This window comes from Apis mellifera, linkage group LG1 (assembly GCF_003254395.2).
Source record: "Apis mellifera strain DH4 linkage group LG1, Amel_HAv3.1, whole genome shotgun sequence".
Lineage (NCBI taxonomy): Eukaryota > Metazoa > Arthropoda > Insecta > Hymenoptera > Apidae > Apis > Apis mellifera.
The window spans coordinates 12625031-12640985 of NC_037638.1; the positions used below are offsets into that span (position 1 = coordinate 12625031).

The window sequence follows — 15955 nt, forward strand, 5'->3', positions numbered from 1 at the left end:
TCTTATAATGAAAATTATTCCAATTACATTTTATCGATTTAATCCATTATATTTAATTTTATAATATATCTGTATTTCTAAATTTATATTAATATTCTGTAAAAGCATATGTTATTACAATATCAATCTTATAAAATAATGAATCAATATCAAATTACGTATAAAATAAAATCAAAAAGAAAAAGATAATTTGTAGACTCTCAAAGTATATTTATTCTTAAATGTGGTGTTGGGTGGTTAAGGCACGCCTAAAGTTGCGCTGAAACGCGATTCAGGTATATATTGTTCCGCAGTTCCGGCGTTCCGGACGTCCCGTTTCATCGTTCCACAGTTCGAGCGCGAGAGTAGGCAGTTGCGTGTGTCGTGTCAGTTATATCTCGGCAGCGAGAGCCGTCAGGCATACGGGTATTTCGATGCGCGTTGTTCGTTCAAAATCCTCGTGTATTTTGATGTATTAATAATAGCAAAAACATACGACAAAGTTTCAATAACCTCAAACATCTCCTATTATCGAACGAATTTGTCAACGTATTCACGTGTGATCTCACCTTGAAGTAATCTCTTTCAAAGTGATTTCGAGAATGTTTATATCGTTTACACATTTTGTTGCCTGAACGATTGAATCATGACAGTCGTTTCCTTGGATTCTGATGTGATGACATTTATCATGATATCGGGTGCAGTCGATTCATTTTCGCGGATAATCGAGTATGAATCTTCCTTTGCAAAAACGAAGAATTTCAAGGTTAAGTACAGGATCTGACACGTGATTGTTTGATATGTAGTTAAATTGTATGTGGTACGATTATATACATGTTATTTTATACCACATACCGCAGTGATTTCAATCGATCAAATGAACTGGACTTGATGTTTATTGAATATACCACGTGTCGATATAGTATCGGTGGCGTGCATGACCGGACGCAATTACGATCGAGACATTATAATGAATTATGCAACATCATGTCAATTCGAAGATTACCAAGTTTGGACGTTTTATTCTCTCGTGTCGATGCTTGCGTTCATTCACTTCTTGTGACATCCATTGAAAACGTGTATTGAAAGCCATCACGAAATGAACGATGTGTTGTGACACGATATCGATAAATATCTTATAAAAATGTGTTACATGGTTATGTTCGTTTTAACCACGAAATTGTGAAATCTCGGAAACATTGGAAAAAATATTATTTCTTTTCTAAAGTGAACGGTGATTTATCTAATCCATTCCGTGAATTATCGAACGGTATGAAGTTTGAGGTTTGTTGCTTCGATTTGTACGTGAAGTGTGTCCTTTTATTAACGCATACGAAACACGTGCCTTTATTTTTTTTGTAGTCTTTTCATTGTGCTATCACGAAAATCGTGTTCAAAGCAAATATTATACCGTTATTAAGAGATCACAGGACTCGATTTAGGCGGGAAAGTAACGTCATAGAACGAATTCGATATCGAATTTTTACCGCGCAACGTGGTTATTCGCGTCGTTATTTCTCGATTGCTCGAGATCGAGATGTGGAAATGGAAATTTTAATCGAACGATCACAGTATGGACTGACGGTTGTGAATTCGAATTGTTGACTGAGTCAAATTGTGTAAATTTTCACGCGAAAAAGTGACAAAAGTGTAAAAAGTGACGGAAGAGTTTCGAAGTTAACCTCACAAGACAACCAAAAAATTGGATAATCGTCATGGCTTACGTGCTCTGGCGGGTTTTTATGAAGAGATACTCGAAGGTGCGGCTTGGGCTCAGGAATCTTCCTGTAAGTGTTACACACTTGGTTCGCAATTTTGCTTCATATACATTTAGTTTAGTTTTACACGCGCGGGCGTGCAGTTTGTTCGCAATGCAAATGTTCCGTCTGAACCGAGCAAAATCGCCGTTCGGGATGAGTTTCCATCGGTAGCGCTAGGGAGATAAACGTACGTTCCATCGTAATTCTCAAGGTCAGAATTTTACGGGCGAATTTAGCTGCGCTTCGCGTCAAATAACCGCTGTAATTGCTGTAGCCATTGAATACGTTATGCAACGAGCCGGCCGGAAACCGTATTTGGTATGAAAATCACCACCTATAGCATCGATTTTTTTTATTCTCTACGTAACCATCTTTCAAACGACGGAACAAAATTCTTCAGAGTTAAATACATGAAGATTTATATATATTGCATATCTGGTTAAAAATCCAAAATAACAATATTTTAATTTGAATATATACGCCAAATATATCAGATATAATTATAAGAAGTTTTTTCTTTTATTTTAAGTTAATTTAATTTTCGATCGGCTCGATCGATAATGGCAAGATCGCTTTACATTTTATCTCAACTCGAGGTGTAATTATTACACGGTACAACTGGTGGCTAATGCGAACACGGTAATTGGATAATTGCCGTTGAAGCCCGCACGGCAATTCTCTCTTTTTTTTTTTTTTTTTTAATATTCTTTCGTGTCGACTATGGTATCGATTTCTATCAATGTATCATGATCGATCGGATGCGTGCACGGTTCATTGATTTTCCATCGAAGCAGGATTCGTTCGCGGTTCGGGCCGTTCTCAGCGTATCACGAACTATCATTCCCTCTTTTTTCTCTTTTCTCGCGCCTGTCTCGTTATCAATAAATTATTAAACCAATATAATCGCGTTCAATTTTTAGATAGATCTCTAGTTATTAAATTCTCCTCCTGAATGGAAGTTAGTCGAAGCGAACACAACTAGGTTTCGTGTTTAATCAATCGGGAAAAAGTGGTTGCCGATCTTGTGTACTTATATAGGCACGCCCTGCTAATAAATTTTGCATAGTAGCGCGGAAGGGAAATGCGGCTAAGGTGGGAGGGTGCGGGCAATTTACGACGCGTCGGATTGGATTACTTCGATGCGTCCGCGCGAAGATCCCACCGCACGCTTATGTAAACGATTGTTATATATCCCGATATGGCGATTCACATTAAACTCTTTAGATATATTACATTATAATTCCCTCATATAGATATACGTATATATACATATTTAATAATTTCGAAACTAATATTTACTTGAATAAGAATTGAAAAATCATGTAACGATTTATTTTCGATTCCATTTCCTCCACCGCAAGAACTCATCGTGTCTCGAGGACAAGCAGGCGACTGGAGTCAGCCTTTGCTTCCTAGAACTTGGTCCGCGGGTCTCGTATTGTAATTATCGACAGAGAAAGAGAGAGAGAAAGAAAAAAAAAGTAAGCGCTATTGCAAAGTCTGGGGTCGGTGGAGGGGGCAGTTTCAGCATCTTAATAAATTAAGTGCATTCCGGTGGGGGGAGTGGGAGGCTCGCTAGTGGACAAATAGGGAGGGATAAGGAGGAAGAAGGAAGGAGGATCGGTTGGAGAGGAAAGAAAGGAGGCGGTAGGCGGTCGAGGCGGGCTGGGGAGGAGCGGAGGGGGTGCAATTCAGTTTGCGGTCGCCGAGTCAGGTTACGTTAGGTTAGTCCAGCGGTTGGTCCCCGTGACCGTGAACCGCGGCTGACCTGCGACACAAACACACAGAGTTCCTCCTTCTCTCTTCCCTCCCACCTTCCATAAATCTACCTGCACTACATCGCGTCTCGTTCCACGGCCGAGGCGAACCGCTCGTTCGCTTTCCCCCTCCTCTTTCCCACTCTCTCTCTCTCTCTCTCTTCCCCCACTCCTTCCTCGGTCTCGCCTCGCATTGTGCGCGCTCCTCGGGACCACGGAGTGATAAATACGGCCGGCCACCCCTCTCCTTCCATCCCTCGTATCTCGTTATCTGTCCTCGTCTGGCCCTCGAACAACTCGCGAAACCGTTTCCCCGCTTTTATCGCGCTTACACCACTGACTCGGAGTCGCGGAGACAACGTCGCGTGGGCGCGTTGATCTATTTCGATTTTCACCAACGTGTACGTTCCCGGCCCGCCTTTTCTTATCGCTGGTAGCAATTGCGGCCAATATTGGGAGGATGATAGGACTGAATATATGCGGATTTCAGATTCGGCGGCCACTGTATTCACCGTAACAAGATTCCTTTGTTAGATTTTATGAGAAAGTTGATTGTAAAATTTTGTCGAAGAATTAAATTGGAGATAAATATTTATCTTCCTTCACGAATTTTTAATAGGCAATTAATTCGTGTTCTAATTCGTTTCAATTACACTTTAGAAAATTGTTGAAGCTCAAGAGTTAATGATAGGACTGAATATATGCGGATTTCAGATTCGGCGGCCACTGTATTCACCGTAACAAGATTCCTTTGTTAGACTTTATGAGAAAGTTGATTGTAAAATTTTGTCGAAGAATTAAATTGGAGATAAATATTTATCTTGCTTCACGAATTTTTAATAGGCAATTAATTCGTGTTCTAATTCGTTTCAATTACACTTTAGAAAATTGTTGAAGATCAAGAGTTAATGATAGGACTGAATATATGCGGATTTCAGATTTGGCGGCCACTGTATTCACCGTAACAAGATTCCTTTGTTAGATTTTATGAGAAAGTTGATTGTAAAATTTTGTCGAAGAATTAAATTGGAGATAAATATTTATCTTGCTTCACGAATTTTTAATAGGCAATTAATTCGTGTTCTAATTCGTTTCAATTACACTTTAGAAAATTGTTGAAGATCAAGAGTTAATAAAAAGACTTTTGCTCGTATCGATCTCGTGGAAACAAATTCGAAGTGGATTCAGAAGCAGTTTTATCTTCAACGCAGCGTTTTCTCTCCCGTTCTTATCTCAGTGTTTTGCACATCAGCGGTATCATGCGCCCCGTGGAACAAGAAGAAGAAGCTTCTTTCGCATAATTTAATTTGCCCCCCTCCCTCTCAGTGTCGTATTTAGAGGCTGTCTGGAAGTCTACTCCTGTTTTATCTGAAATAATTTGTTCCATTATCGAGTGGCGCGTACTTGAATCGAAAGTGGAAACACCGAGAAGAATGTTTGCTTTGAACGAAATGTAGGCGGACAGATTGATCGATGGCTCTTTAATCGCTATTGTTAACGTTCACGGCCGTTGCAAATCGGATCACCCATGCGAGATGCGTGCGTGTTGCAGTTGAACGAACGAGCTTTTCTTCCCGACGTTTGCATAATCGGTTCTTCGCTCAAGCTTTTCTTTCCTTTTTTCCCCATCATCTCTCGCGGTGAAAGAGAAAGCGTTTGTTAATTATTCAATTATGCGAAGCTTTTGGATTCGTCATCGCTGTTAAGGGTTAAGATTCATTCAACAATGTGATGATAATTCGAAATCAAATATGAAAGAATAGATAGGAATTTTGTTATCCAAATAGCTGTGAATATTATTAATATATTATTATTTGCAACGATAAAATAAAAATACACGTTTCTCGATTTTTAATTGGAAATTTGATTAAAGCATGTACAATGTATTTAAACGAAATTGAAAATATTTAGGAATAACTGGAAAGCGATGAGATAGAATTGGTAATTTAAAATTATATAATATTGAAAAAATTATTGGAATTGAATTATTGTGCACATTATAAAAAATATATTCGTGCGATTAAAGAATTATTTTTTGATAAAAAACCATTTTCTTGTCTCTCGTTTAGAGAAAAGCCTGTGTTTTATTATTCCAATGATTTTAATTAATCAATTTGGATAATAAAAGTTTTATCAAAGAAAGAAATTTGTTACTTTTTTAATAAAATTTTCTCAGCATTAAAGTTTCGTTGATACAATTTTTTTTTCTACATTTAGCAAAAAGGATAATAACTTTCCACTCAAGTATTTTTACTTTCACTTTCACAATTCTCGGACAATGCAATGAAAAAGTTAAAAAATTTATTAAAAATGAACATACTTTTGTCAAAACTTATAAATATTATGCATAATAAAATTGTCAGATTTCTTTAAGAAAAAAAATTAATCTACCTAAGATATGCAAAGCAGATGATCGAAAGATTGATGTATAGCACTTTTTATTAAAATAATTCTATTAAATATAATTGCAATACACAAATTAAATTATGTGAAATCCTCTGCACGATATTAAAATTTTACCATACAATAATAATCCAACTTTATTCAGAAAATATTCTCCAACATTAGATTAAAAATTTTGATGATAGGATAATAATTCTAAGAATTCGAGTAATTCAATTCCCTTTTCGTTATTTGCCACCATTGCGAAAAAACTGCAACTCACCAATCGAATTTCAAATTGTCTTCTAAATCCAATCTATTTAATATTTTCGATAATATTTCAAAACGACAAATAGATGACAAATATATAACTTGAGTTAATCACAAAGTTGCGAAATTATTTTCCTCCCTTAAGGATCTCATTGTTCCATTTTCGTCGAAGACACGTTCATTCATCGTTCCAGAAATTAGCTGGAAAAGAACGAGCTCCAACGACAGTTTATTTCCTTCTCGGAAGACTCTCATATATGAAGCAAGATCGATGATATCATTGTTCATTCTCAGGTTTACACGGCCGTCGGAAAAACGTTTGAATTTTATATCAACGTTTCTTACGAAACCGAAACGAGCTAATTTCCTTCGAGGAGAAACGTTGCTTGATTTCGTGCAACGCAAACGTCGCAGCTCCGTTTACGTTGACACGAATTTATTTCTCGGTACATATTTGTTCTAACGACTCTCCAAACCTCCTCCTCCTCCTCCTTCTCTTCCTAAAAAATAAAAGTATACACACGTATCTTCACTTTTTACGATTCAGATTTAATTGGTGGAAGATTTCTTTTTTTTTCAGATTTGTGTAGTAAGATAATTCTTCTCTAAATTAATCATTCCAAAGTATTTTATTAGTCGTTTGAAATTAAAAAAATTAAATATTGTAGGGTAAAATTGGAATTATTTATTCATCGATTACAAATTACTGGATAAGATGAAGGATAAAATTTCAGAAGCCGTAGCATTATCCATATTACCATAATTTCTAATCCACCAATCTCAAAGAGATAAAAATAGATTTAATAGATATTCGTCTAACCGTTGCGAAAGTTAAAATTTTTTTCCCCCGTTACTTTAAAAAAGGAATATTATTAATCTCTCCAGAAATACTACTTAAAAAAAAAAAAAAGGACCTGGGAATCAATATGTTAAATAGAGCGAGATACGCGTTGGCCTACATAAGCGATTATGATTGACCGGGAAAAATGCAGCGAGGTCGTGCACATTCCATCGCGACGCGACTCGAGAGCTCTTTTTCGAGAGCAGCGGGGGGAAATGAATAGAACGCGCGGTGTGCAATTTCACTTACTTTCGCCGCTAATTAATCGAGCGCACTTCTGGACGGCTGACTCGCGCCGATCCAGAGAAAGGATATGCCGTGGAAATCCCGTCGAAAAAACATCGGAACGCGTGCCGACTACCCCCACTCCTCTCCTTCTCATCGCTGCGCCACCGCCGCTGCGCCACGCTTCGCCGCTGCCTTCTATTAAATACATCGTCATTGCACGCCCGGCGTCCGCCGAGTAGATTCGGCTAAAGAAGTGAAAGCGATGCGTTACGCGAATCGGTCGAATTTTTCCGCGAAGTAAAAGGATATCTTAAAGAAATAGAAAGAATGGAGTCGTGGAGTATATTTATAGGAAACTGGGTCTCAAGTTTACGTGATTATCGATATCCTTGTTGATAAACATCGATAATACCGATACGTTATCATTAAGATATCGATGAACGTGGGATGAAAGTTGAGTTCCTTCTGTTTTTTTCTTCTTCTTCTTCCAGTTTAAAGATATTGTTAACGATTATCCACGAATGAATAAATATATAGATCGCTTTTGATAGATAGCTTTTCAAAGATAGTGGAAGCGATTTAAATATAGATCATAATATTTTTTTTTTCTTCTTTAAGTATTTTCAATTTATTCAGTAAATTTTAAATTTTTAAAAATTAATACGTGATAATATGTTAAATTAAATTTGAATTTTTATAATTAATCTTTTCTATCCAAATATTGCAGTCATTTCAGCTTGGATTAATTATTTTAATTGATAATAATATCTTTAATTGACGAAGCTTGAAAATCTTTCAACTAATATTATTAACCTAAAGAAAACAAATTAATCTCAAATGAAATTATTGTTGATATAAAATCGCATAATTACAATTAGAAATTCATCCAACAAATAATACTTAATAATAAACTCTTAAACCCTTAAAACCAATAATATAAATAAAATTCTAAATTCTATAAAATATATTGATCTAAATCAAGGATATATAAAATTCATATAACCAAATTATTATTGGTCTATAAATAAATAAATTTGAATAATTAAACAAAAAAATCACTCTTTAGACAATAATTTTAATGCATCATATCTTTCAACTAATATTATTAACCTAAAAAGAACAAATTAATCTCAAATGAAATTATTGTTGATACTAATCATATAGATCCTAAAATCATAGCATAATTACAATTAGAAATTCATCCAACAAATAATACTTAATAATAAACTCTTAAACCCTTAAAACTAATAATATAAATAAAATTCTAAATTCTATAAAATACATTGATCTGAATCAAGGATATATAAAATTCATATAACCAAATTATTATTGGTCTATAAATAAATAAATTTGAATAATTAAACAAAAAAATCACTCTTTGGACAATAATTTTAATGCATCACTAAAACGTTGAAATATTCCAAATAATACAATTTTTTTAATTTTAACGAAATACCGGAAATATTTTGCTTAAGTGCAGCTATCAAGAAAACCTTGAATACTCTTACCTTTCGTATTATAATATTTTCAATATCTCTTAAATCAACCTCATTTAACGCGAAGGACGCCATCTAATTATAGTTATGCAAATGTACAAATGTTGCTGAAAAATGGGACGTTAGCAAAATGTAATATCGGTGCATGAACGTTACTTAAGCATTTAAAATTAATCTTTATTACTTTTTCAAAGACGACATTCTATATTTAAAATTATTTATTAAATATTTACTTATCAATAACTAAATACGTCGATTCCATATTATTTCTTGCTATAATTTCTTTTCACGCTTCGTTTATAAATACTTTCACAAGAATGAAATTATTATCATCGCGTTTATCAAAACAATTTTTATTCTGCAATTAAAAAAAATTAAAAAAATCAAACTACTGTTTTGCATCACAATTGCACAGAGTTGAAGAAGGATGGAGATACGTATAAGGCGTCGAGATTCAATTCAGCCGGGTGAAACGGTCGAAATGGAATGAACAATTTTGGAACGCAACAATGTAGGAGATAGGGATCTTTGTTCGCGTTTCGAGGGAAACCCAGTTCTTTCTCTACCCTCTGGAACTTCCGGCGTCGAGTTCAGGCAAAAAGTTTAATCGCAATTAAGAGAATTTCACGGGAGGAATGGAGTATTGTGTTTGAATCTTTTTTTTTTTTGTATCGCGAGTCACTTCTTTCTTTCTTTCTCAGTGATGATTCTCGTGAATATAATATTTTTTAAATGCAATTTTAAAAAATGTACTCTTTTTCACTTATCGCGAATAATTGATGCATTAAAAAGTGAAAAACAATGTAATCGTTATCTTTACCACATTTGTACGATAGTGATAGAAGCAAACATAAAATTGGTTTTAGTTTCACTGGATTATTTAAAAAAGGATCCATTTCTGAATTAACTATATTTTCCAGCAAAATGTACATTTTGTATTTAATAGAAAGCTCTTTTTTCTTAAATTTTTCAACCAGTTTTAAAAAACAAAGTTTGTTTTCAAAGTTGAAAAAAAAAGAATATATCTTAAATTACTTATAACAAATATTATAATTGGAATTAAATAGTTGAAATTTGTTTAAAAAATAATTCTAATTAGATACAACTTGTTACGTGAAATTGCAAGTTAGATGAATAATCGGTACACTTAGAAATATCTTATATACTCGAAACAGCCTCTCGAGGCGTTCTCGAAGATGTAGCATGAGCTTCGTTCGTTCCCAATGTCGGAGGATAATTGATGATAGTTGCTTAGCAGTCGACGACGCACAAAAGATTCTCCTGGGCTCCTTCTCGCCCGGTCATGGTTGGGCATAAAAATTTAAATTAATACAATGAAAGAGTATTCAGTATTCTCTCGCTCTCTTTCTCTCTCTCGAAGAGAACAAGCGTGGAACGTTATTGTTGCAATGAATCATGTTACTGGCCACGCTTTGTAATGAGTTTGAAGTAACACGAGAGAGGATGCACGTTTTTTTAGAAGGTGAAAAAATATAGGTTCAAATGGAGAGGAAATATTTCGTTTTTCGATGTACAATTATTTAGGCAAATTAGTTTGTGTAAAGACAAACATTTTGAAATGTTTGGTTGGTTTTTGTAATTTATCTTTAGGAAGATATGGTACTTTGTTGACTGGGATTAATCTTTGGTAGACCTAGTTTCATTTACTATCGTATCTTTTCGTGTCTTTTTTTTTAAGAGAGATAGTCTAGCCATGGATTCTCATATGTTCTGGAAATATTAAAATACTGTAACTTTCTAACGTATTACAAAAAAAGGTAATAATATTCCTTCGTTTAAGATCCTTCAATTTGCATAAGAATAAGGTATTTATAAATTATCATCATACTTGCGTGTGACATAACAAAATAATGAGCATTTGATAATAAATTATTCATTCCTTCGTAAATAACTGTTAAATATCTGTCTTGTCTTTTGTAAATATCTGTTATGATATGTAAATTACATTGCGATAAATCTTTATTTATTCTTAATAATAATGAAAAAAAAAAAAAAAAGGACGAAGATAATACAATAGGACCAGAATAGAACATAACCTCATCACTTGTAAAGGTTAAATATCCATAATATATGCTCTTTCGTTTTTCATCGAAGGCATCGAAGCGTAAATTCGATCATAACGAGAGAAAATAAATCCACTCGATAATACTACGAAGATTTTCCGATAAAATACCAGACAGCTCGCCGAGAAACGATCGTGAATCGCTATCGTATTATCTGCCTGCCAGACAGCGCGTTATTTCACTTGCGCAACATGCGGTTCACCGGTGCGCGCGCATGCCGGTGAATTTCGACTAGGCGCGCAGTCCACTCTGTCATCTGCGCAGACGCGCTGGTTCGCGCGTTTCGATTTAATTCGTGCGCATGATCCGTGCGGTAATGAAAGTGATTCGGCGCAACCGTCCGTTCGTTTACGGTTTATCGCGGTATGCCGTTAATTAAATCGTTCGTGCAATATATATTGTAGACATCCGTGTAATTAATTTGTTATCGTGGGACTGTATTTGAATTCGCGAATTTAATATAATATACACACACACATATATATATATATATAAAACTCGTCAAGAAGTTGGAAAAACTTTATTGACTCGTGTATGATTAGTGAAAAAGCAATGCTATTATTAATATACATTTTTTTACGACTTTCTTTATTCGTGGTCTAGAACAATTTAAATAATTTAAGTGTTCAAATTTCATTTTCCCTCCATTTAGTCGGAATGTGGTTCTTGCATCAAAGATTCTACAAACACTTTCAGTTCTGCTCCGCGAGGCGTTGGCGTAATTACTTGAACTTTCTGTTGCACGCGTACCGAAACTCCTATCTGCATGCAAACTGTGCCGGCGTATTCGCGTTGATTAATATTAATTTCTCGACAATGGATTTTGTCCCTTCGAGAGCGTGAGACAATTCCTGTGTTCGTTGTTTGCTTTTCGCGTTATAGTCGTGCAATTCATGCTGCAATTTCCCCGTTTCTATCGTTGGAGATGTCTCGTTCGAGCGAGGTTCCTTTCATCATTGAGGAGGTCGGTAGAAGAACTCGACATTCGAGAAACCTTGAATCTAGCGACTATAAAGGTGAGAAAATCTTTCTCTCTTGTCATCCAATCATTATTCCATTCTAAATAACATCGTTTCTCGATCGATAGAGAAAATAATACTATATCTTTTTCTAAATTTTTACTTGTAAAAAATAAATTACATATATACATCATCTTTTCTACACAACATATACAATTTCTCCATCATCTTCTCGCGAGAGAATGAAGATTGACGCGTTCCTCTCTGTTCAAAGTGAATCGGAACCAGGCCAGTAAAGGTATTTACCGTTTTTGAGGAATGTCGATGCTCTTATATCGCGAAGAACCGTATGCTGACTACAGAGAGAGAGATGAGGAAGCACGCCGCGTTATTTATTGCCGTTAGTGAGGAAGTTGTTAAGCAAAGTTACGAGGCGCCCAGTTGGGAACGTGATTTTCTACTTTTCTTAGCGAGAGCTTTTTTTTTCTTTTTTTTTACTACTGCGTTCGATCGAAAATTTATTCCCCTTTTTTATACATCGATAACTAATATGGGATATATAGGATACGGTTGCGATCCTATCGTGTCGCGGAACACGAGAAACACATTTTGAATAATTATTACATCTGTAACTGGACCAACGTAACGGCCTATCGCTTTCACTAGGGATTGGAACCTCCCTGTTGGGCGAGGTCAGTGTAATGCATCTTGATTGAGCGATATTTGTGCACAATATGATTAGATAATAATAGCTGTAAATATCTCGATCTGGATGTTGACCTTTCCACGCGAAACATCGATAAAAGCATTCTGCGCACAAGGCCGAACGTAGAATGCTTTAAATGCGGATAAAATGATTAAGATACGATTATTTACATAATTCTTCCTATTTTCCAAAAATTATATCGAAAATGATAGTTTTCTTCGAAGTGTTGGGATTTTTCAAGATCCTATTAGTTCAAAGATTCTTACGACGTAATTGTAACCTTAATGTTATTCCTGGCACACTTTCAACGACACCGATAAACTTCAATACTTTCTTCTTTGGCAACAATAACATTAATCATTTCGATGATCCTTGTGCAAAATTTATACATGATAAAATAAATTGTATAATCAATTTGAAGAAAGAATGTAAACAAATTTGAAGACAGTATAATATATAATCTTAATTAAATGAAATTAATTAAAAAAAAAAAAGAAAAAATTACGCCGTAATTACTCCGGATAGGCACACTTAATAGTCAAGTTGGTCGCGCCTAGGGTGGGGATGGATGGAGGAGGGGAGGGGGGGGCGGTAAACGGACGCCGTATCGTTTCGCCGTAGCAGCACCGTACGTTGAAGAAGCGCGCACGAGATTCGTATCTTTATTTATAATGTTATTAGAGTCGGCGTTCACACGAGTAACTGTACAGAGCGCCGTGGCAACGGCGATAAATTGAAACACTTCATTCCTTAGCTGGCTTCTGTGTACATACATCGTAGTGGTAAACTATCCAAGGGTCGCTTGGTACGTATCTAACGCGTTTGATTACAATCTTTATAATCCTCTCCCTCCCTCTTTATGGGAGATCACCAACCACGCGACACTGTTTTCGGTGTAAACTCGTAAAATACAAGATGCCAATCGCGGCAAAAATTTAATCTTCGATCGATAGCATTCCCCTCCTCTTCTTACGCGACTATGGACGAGTTATCTCAGTTCTGTGCTTACATGCATGCATATAATTTGTATATTCCGTAATAATTTTCTTTTGTTAACGAATTATCTGGAAATGGTAAATAGGTTAGGTTAAGAATTCAATCGTTTGTATGTACGTGATGTGTATATATAAGAAGTATTCTATTGTTGTTAACAAATTTAAAGAATAATAAATAATCGTGGAATCGAGAAAATAAGAGTCTCGAATATTACAGATTTAATTTCAAGGGAATTAATAGCCGCTAATGAACGAAATAGAGGAGGAAATACGTAAAGGTAAAGGTCAGGCAATAAATACCGACTCATTAGCCGACAAGGTGGCGCAACAGTCGCGAGAGATTCTCCATGTTTCGCTTGTCCCCGTATTTTTCCGTCGTTGATTTTCTTTATCCTTTTTTCGATCCTTTCGCTTCCCAAATTTTTATGGGCCCACTTTCGAAAACGATCACCTGTAACACGCACATCACATTCTTAAGCCTTTTTTCCTTATAAAATGTACTTAATCATCATAAATACATGGATACAATATATATATAAAATAAAAAGTATATATTGAATATTGGATATATTTGTATTGTAATGTAATTAATTTCTTTTCCATTTAAAATGAAAGATAATATTAAAAAAATTGCTCAATAATAAAACGTGATTACTGATGAAGAATGAATTCATTTTCCTTCGATATCCAAATCATCTGAATCATCGAATCAGGGCGGGAAAGCTCCACTAAATCAATCGGACGATATGAGCAACGATAGGATATCGAAACAATGTACAATAGAGATTTCTCGCCTATTGTTACGAATAATCGGCGGTGATCGTTCGTTTCTTTAATAAGCCCGGCTTTTGTTCAACGCCGTATCGGCCGGCCCTGCCCCTTTCTCCCCGCCCAGATATACACGTACGGTTTCCGCGAATACGGAAACGAGGACTGAAAATGGAACTCGTAGTGGTAATTCTTCCTGCGCCGTTGTTGGCCCGATACGAGAGGCGCAACAAGACGATACAATGAACCGGGGTGAGCCACACGCTCACGGTTATGGCGAAGATTTATCGCGGCAGGAAGAGTTTACTTATACGTAATTATTTATCGGTATCGATACAAGGGTACGATAATACAGCCAGTGGCAAAATTTACCTAGCTTAACCTTAGCGTTGTATTGTATTACCGTAATGTATTCTATTATTAGCATAAACTTTTATTATATATATATTTATTATTATATATATTTATTTTATATATATTATATATTTTATTTTATTATTATAATATATATTTTATAATATATATTTTATAATATATATTTATTATAATATATATATTTATAATATATTAATATTATTAATATATTATATAATATTATTAATAATATATTTTATATATATATTTATTATAATATATATTTTATATATATTATATATTTTATTTTATATTATATTATATTATTATTTTATATATATTTTATATATTTATTTTATATATATATTTATTATTATTATATATATATATTATATTAATATATTAATTTTGTATTTATGTACATCTAGGGATATTTTTTACAATTAAATTTTTACAATTAAACGTTTGCCCTGTTTCATTATAAAAGAGAAATAAGGAAAATACATTGAGAGAATTAATTCGTATAAAGTGATATATATAAAAAAAAAACTCTTACAAAGTTTCATTTAAAACGAAAAATTATTACCGGTTTTTAATAACGACTCGTTACTCGAACATCGTGTAACGATGTGTACGAGGAGAGATTTTTTTATAAACGACTATACATGCATGCAGCAATTCTTCACTATACGCAAAAAAAAAAAAAAAAAAAAAAAAGGATTTTGTTTCTTGTCGCCTTGCCAATTAATACTCGATAATAACACAGTGGCCGATAACCAATGGAGGAAGAACTGTGCAATTATGGGACGATTAAAACGCGAAGACGACGAGGTAATAAAGTCCAACTTGATTATTAATCGTTTATTGTAAATACGCGAGAAAGAGGAGATAAGGAAAAGTAAAATTGACCGCTCAGACACGAAACTTTCACTTTTCTCGGTTGTGAATCGTTGATAATTTTTCACCGAAATGTGGTTCGGATAAATAGTATTTTTTTTTTTTTCATGGATCGATCCAAAGATTTAATTTTAGTACAGATTTTAATCCTTGTTACCGTTCAATGTATTTGTAATACTTTTAATCGTTTAAATATAATCATCTAAGTAAAGATTATCTTTATATATAAATTAATTATTAGAAGATAATAATAATACAAGCAATTTAATTCCATCATTCTCTTTCTTTTTATTCTTCTTTTTCTAAAATAGCTTTACAACACGATAAATTGGTCGATAGATGTTCAACCGACAATGAAAGGATTAACGAAAACAATTTCTGTTCCGTTAACCGTATCTCTGCATTTCCAAACAAAGCGTGCGCATGCGCATCCGAAAGGCGAGAACGGTATAGGTTATAAAGCCTGCTAAGCTTCTTTT

At 34.5% G+C, this 15955-nt stretch overlaps 1 protein-coding gene across 3 annotated transcripts in view; it reads left to right on the plus strand.

Moving 5' to 3' along the window:
* The first annotated feature begins 386 nt into the window (after positions 1-386).
* The window catches only part of LOC410718 (puratrophin-1), a 401681-nt gene continuing 386112 nt past the window's right edge, over positions 387-15955 (plus strand). For 2 of the 3 annotated variants that reach the window (XM_016913622.2, XM_026445373.1), the window contains exon 1: positions 11676-11813. In XM_016913622.2, coding sequence (XP_016769111.2) covers positions 11691-11813 — 123 coding nt within the window. In that variant the 5' untranslated portion in view covers positions 11676-11690. Of the gene's footprint in view, positions 1767-11675; positions 11814-15955 lie in introns of those variants that run through there. The other variant, XM_026445379.1, reaches the window with a different exon arrangement.